General features: G+C 32.1%; 3 protein-coding genes across 3 annotated transcripts; 1 reads left to right on the plus strand and 2 right to left on the minus strand.

The window, feature by feature from the left end:
• Positions 1-1,373: 1,373 nt before the first annotated feature.
• Positions 1,374-2,240, plus strand: EIN_201840 (hypothetical protein; the record flags this gene model as incomplete). The annotated part of the gene is made up of 1 exon (XM_004256362.1): positions 1,374-2,240. The coding sequence occupies one exon, from the start codon at positions 1,374-1,376 to the stop codon at positions 2,238-2,240; it is 867 nt and encodes a 288-aa protein (XP_004256410.1).
• A 113-nt stretch (positions 2,241-2,353) lies between these two features.
• EIN_201850 (hypothetical protein) lies at positions 2,354-3,826 on the minus strand (the record flags this gene model as incomplete). Its single annotated transcript, XM_004256363.1, has 1 exon — positions 2,354-3,826. The coding sequence occupies one exon, from the start codon at positions 3,824-3,826 to the stop codon at positions 2,354-2,356; it is 1,473 nt and encodes a 490-aa protein (XP_004256411.1).
• Positions 3,827-4,182: 356 nt separating this feature from the next.
• Positions 4,183-4,746, minus strand: EIN_201860 (mitogen-activated protein kinase, putative; the record flags this gene model as incomplete). Its single annotated transcript, XM_004256364.1, has 1 exon — positions 4,183-4,746. The coding sequence occupies one exon, from the start codon at positions 4,744-4,746 to the stop codon at positions 4,183-4,185; it is 564 nt and encodes a 187-aa protein (XP_004256412.1).
• Positions 4,747-5,428: the final 682 nt, after the last annotated feature.

Genomic DNA, 5,428 nt, shown 5'->3' on the forward strand with positions numbered 1-5,428 from the left:
ATAGTTTTGATTTAAAAATTCGTAATTGCCCCCACGAAAAAGATCAAAGAAAAGATGATTCCAACAACAGAAGACAAGCAATATAACAAGAAGAGTCCAAGTGCGAAATCGTCGTATTGAAGCCCATCAAAGTACTTTGGATATTTATCACTTGTTGGGATATAAAACAAGACTGTTCCAACAATTGTAAATAGCAAAGTGACGAGAGAGTATAATAACATATAAATTTGTGTTAAAGAACCATAAGTATTGTTGTATGAAAATGATAAAAGAACAATTGGTATCACAAGAAATGCAAATGATGCTAATAACATCATTATTCTCGAGCGACGAAGTTTGTCTCCTTCATTAAGGGAGCATCTTATTGCTTTAACAAGATACAGTTCAACAAAGAACATTGCCTATGTCTTAATCTGTAATTTAAAATGAGTTTTGGAGTTATAAAGAAATAAAAAGGCATCAACATAAACAAACAAAACCAATCAAACTGATGATTAAATATATAATACTTGTTAAATACGTCGCTAATAAAAACATTTTATTTAAATTTTCAAGTTTTTGTTAAAAAATTCCATTTGAAAAAATATTTAAATTGTTTTGAATAAAATAATTTAATGTTAATTTAAATATATATAAATATATATTGTTCTGTAATTTAAAGTGTTTATTTTATATATCAAATTTTAATGATATATATAATTTAATTAATTAATTATATATATTACATATACATAATTACATATATATAATTAAAACGACTTGAATTTAAATGTGCTTAAATTTAAAAACTTATATAATATTTAAGTTGGCATTGTATTTTTTTAAACTATAAAATGAAACTTTAATAAAACAGCTTTATGGAAAACGTAAACAACGTCATTCTCCGTGTTATAAATGTCCGTGACTTAAAATGTAGTGACGATTCGGCGACAAATCCATATGTAATGTTTACAATTGGTGACAAAAAATACGAGACAAAGAAATCAAATGGTGTCGATTGTGATTGGGATGTTTCATTTAATACTTCACTTTGTGAGGGTGATACACTCACTTTTAATTTTTTAAGTTTTAATTTCTTTTCACAAAATAGCAATTTAGGAAATACTTCTTTAGTAATTCCGCCACTCATTACAAATGAGGAAACTTTCTTTTTACTTCCAATCAACACAAGAGGCCTCTTTACATGTTCACTCAAGTGTACGAGTGGGTTACCAAATTTTTATTCTCCTCTTGTTAATCCGCTCCAGCCAACATTGCTTAAAGTGACTGTATATTACATCAAAGGCATTTCTCGAGCATTCCACACTGTATTCGGAAGTGGTTCTTCTCTCGCAAAAAACAATGAAATTAAGTTGTTTGCGAAGTCGAATATAATGACAGTTGCGACAACGGTCACACAAATGGCTAACACGACTTACACAGACGATTTGTATTACCTTCCAAAGGAATTTTACATTGAAGCTGTCGTTGGTGAGAAGATTGAATTTTCTTTGAGATACTTTTCATGCAACACAGCGAAAGGAAGTGGGCACACTCTTGACAGTCTGACGTATCAAGTGGTGGACTTTCTTGAGAATGAAACGGTCGATGTTGAGATGAGTGGAAGGAATGGGAGTAGTGTCTATGTCACAGTTGACTGTATAAGAAGTGTATTTTACCACATCAACCCACTACTAATTAACACGTTTAACACAAAAGAATCGCCCAAATTTGTGAGTGGAACAGACCACTTCCCATGTCAAATTGAAGTGAGTAAGATCAGAAAGTTCAACAAATTTCTAGAAGGCGATTTTAGCAACCCTTCAATTGAAATTGAATATAATGGAAAGAAATATTGCACATCATGGCTCGAGGTGAAGAGATTGAACAAATCACTTTATGTCCCAAAGGGATGGTATCAATCATTTACAATGGATGTGACCACTGGAAGTGTTTTTGTTCTACGTGTCAAATTCAGAATTCGAAAAGGAGTTGAAGAAAGGCTATGGGTAGAAAAGACGTATTTCTGGCCACAATTTAAAGAAGGACAGAAGTATATAGAATGTAAGAGTGATTTGGGACACGGGGAAATATTGACGATGAAGTTCAGAAGGATCAGAGAAATATCAAATAAATTTAAAGCGAACTATATTGACAAAAACATAGAAAACGATATTAAAAAAGATAAAAGTGTTGACACAAAACAAAAAATCGTTGAATTCCCAATGGAAGGGTTTTCGCCATTTTCCTCGACAAAGTGATTTTGGTTGTATTTGAAGGTCGTTTATTAACAATTGTATTTGTATATAAAAATATATGTCGCTATTTAAAACTAAATAATTTAATATTTATAATTAAATCTCTAAGGAAACAATTAAATAATAAGGAAAATAGCAGACAACAACACGTATACATAACATGTATAAGATCCTTCAACTAAAACACAATCAAATTGACCTTCTGCTACCCCTATACTTGGCTTTATATTACTTCTCACACATCCATAAAAGTCTTTGTTCATCTTTGCATCAAGGTCATAGTATGTAACATACACACCACTGTGATAAAGTAACGACTTATTATGAGGCACAAAACAGTACGTTGGGACATCCCATTTGAAATAACTTTCGTTGGTACAATTTCCATACTTTCCACCATTCCACAATTTGAGGACTGAAGTCTCGTTTTGAGTCAAGTGTATTGAATGTGCATTTCCATCGGTGCCATTCCACGAGTCTTTCAAAAAATTCTTACACCCTTCATAATAGACATTATCCGAAATGTTCCAGCTATTCAACTCGTTTTGGTGCACAAGTGCGGCGTACAAATTGTAATTTGAGTATATGAAATTGTTCTTAAATTGGTTGTTCTTCGCAGCTCCTTCCACAACGCACTTTGCTTGGAACGCAAGTGCAAGTCCAGAAATGTTGAAGAACGTGTTCTGGGCAACAGTTATTTCGCTGTAATATGCCACTGGGCTCCATCCCCAATAAGATACACCAAATCTAGCTCCCCAAATGAAATTATTTCTTACAGTGATGTTTGTTGTGGAGACATAGACAGGCGGCCAATCTTCATCTCCAATTGCTATTGCATGATACTGGTTTTGTTCTGGGCAAAGTGGTCCATTCGAGAATCTGAGGATGTTGTTTTCAATGAGAAGGTTTTTAGCATTGTCGACTGTGATCATTGAAGGGAATACGTCGTGGATGTAATTATTACGAGCAACACATTCTGTGCAAAATATGAAGTCGATGCCTTCTCCCCAGGCATGTGTAATTTCGTTATTCTCAAAAGTAATTAATTTAGACAGGATTGGACCATCGTATGTAACAACACCCGTTCCAAAACATTGCACAAATTTCTCACTTTTGCAGTGCTCATTTTCTAATACACAGCCGTCAGCATAGTTGTTGCGTATAGTGATGTTTGTTCCAGAGGCAAACATCGCCCATCTTGTCGAGTTGTATATACTAAAACCAGACATTGTAATGTTTGTGCAATTAACTGCTGCAACAGTTTGTTGTGTAGCACTTCGTGCAATGAACGGACCTTCGACATCAATATTTGAGGAGTCGGGAATATTGAATGCATAAGTCTGACTTGTTGCTGTTTCAAACACTACTTTTGCGTTCAGTGCTGGTCGGATTTTAATAGGGTTATCAAAAGCTCCATACGTGCGTTTTGCAACATGTTGGGGTGGATAGTTTCCACTTTCAAACTCAATGATATCTCCTGGGAGTGCCAACGAACTTGCGTATTTGAGAGTTGTAATATTACCAGTCAAACTTATTCTGATGTATTTCGAAGAAGTAATTGCGAACAATATAAAGAACCACTTAAACATGTATTGGTTCATTTCAACAAATCAATTATGAGTGAATTCATTTGTAACTTGTTTAAAAAAACGATACGAAAAGTTGTTTTCTTGTTTTGTTTATAATTTTTTTTATTATTACAAAGTAGTTAATTAATTATTATAAATGTCGAAAATCGACACAAAACATGTTTTTTTATTTTCTGTTTATTTGTATATAAACTGAATTTCAATTTAAACACATATTATAATAATCTTTATGCAAAGCAAAATTTTAATTTAAAATAAAGATAAAGACCACATTCTAATTGATAAAACAGTGGAAAATTAAAGTTACATATTACCGATATACTGTATTTCTATTTAATGATATTTTATAAACAAAATTAAAAAATCTGTTGTTGGAAGAAACGCGAATTCAAAATGGCTTTTGCTGAGGACCGGTACTTTGGTTCGAATATAATAATCCTGGATGCCATTTCCAAATCTTCCTCAAGTGTTAACAACGGAAAAAATTCTGGTGTTGTCCTTCGTTGTGTCAAAATCTGCTTGGGAGTTATTTTACTGCCCATCATTTCGCTCAACATTAACCCGACAGCCCAAATGTCAACCTTTTCACAATAATTTGGTATATATATCGCATTGAGTGCTTTTCGTGGAGTTATCCTGTAAAACTCTGGCGGTTTGTAGTAAGTACATATACATTCGGCAGTGTAACCTCGATACCTCGCATCAGCAAGATACCTTGACATCCCAAAGTCTCCAATCTTGACAACATAATCTTTTGTTACTAAAATATTACCAGGCTTAAAATCCCGATGTACTATTCTATGCTCGTGGAGATATATTAACCCCGTAAGAATCTGTCTGAAAAAGAAAACAATACTCTTAACATTTTGGAATTTGGGATTGTGTATAAAATCATCAAAACTATAATCACAAAATTCCATCACCAGGTACACACCATTATAAGTTAAATACACACCGTACAAACTGTTAATCAATATATAATCAAATGATTTCTATTTTTATAATAGAATTCTATTAATAAATCATAGTTTTTTAATTCTATTAGTTTATATAATATAAATAGTTTATTTATTTATATATTTAACTAATTATAGAAATAAATAAACTTATAGTATACAGTAGGGGGAGTGAGGGGCTTGACGAAACTGAGGGGCTTGACCTATTGTTTTATTATCTTTTTTACTATACAGAGTTTTCCCGGTTCTATTTAAAAAATAACAAAAACTATAAATAATTTATAAAAAATGTCAAAGAATAATATTCTTAGCTTATAAAAATGAAATTAAACGTTTTTTGAAAAGGAAAGATTAACACCCTTTAATGTTATGAAGAAAATTGAACAGCTTATTTTCATTGTTTGAAATAACCAAGAATTAATTCACAAAGCTTCAATTATTTATGTTTCTACGACAGCACAAATACAACTTCTTTCTACAAAGTATTTCCTTTAGCAATAATAGACAAGTTGTTTTTCACACAAGCCAATTCGTCTCACGATTTGGCTTGTGTATTTTGAGTGGTTAAAACAATAACTTACTGAATACTCTGACAATTAAAGATCAATTGAAGCCAATTTTACAGTAACTGAAGACAGCGAAGTCA

The sequence above is a fragment of the Entamoeba invadens genome (assembly GCF_000330505.1).
Source record: "Entamoeba invadens IP1 unplaced genomic scaffold scaff_1105074724991, whole genome shotgun sequence".
Lineage (NCBI taxonomy): Eukaryota > Evosea > Mastigamoebida > Endamoebidae > Entamoeba > Entamoeba invadens.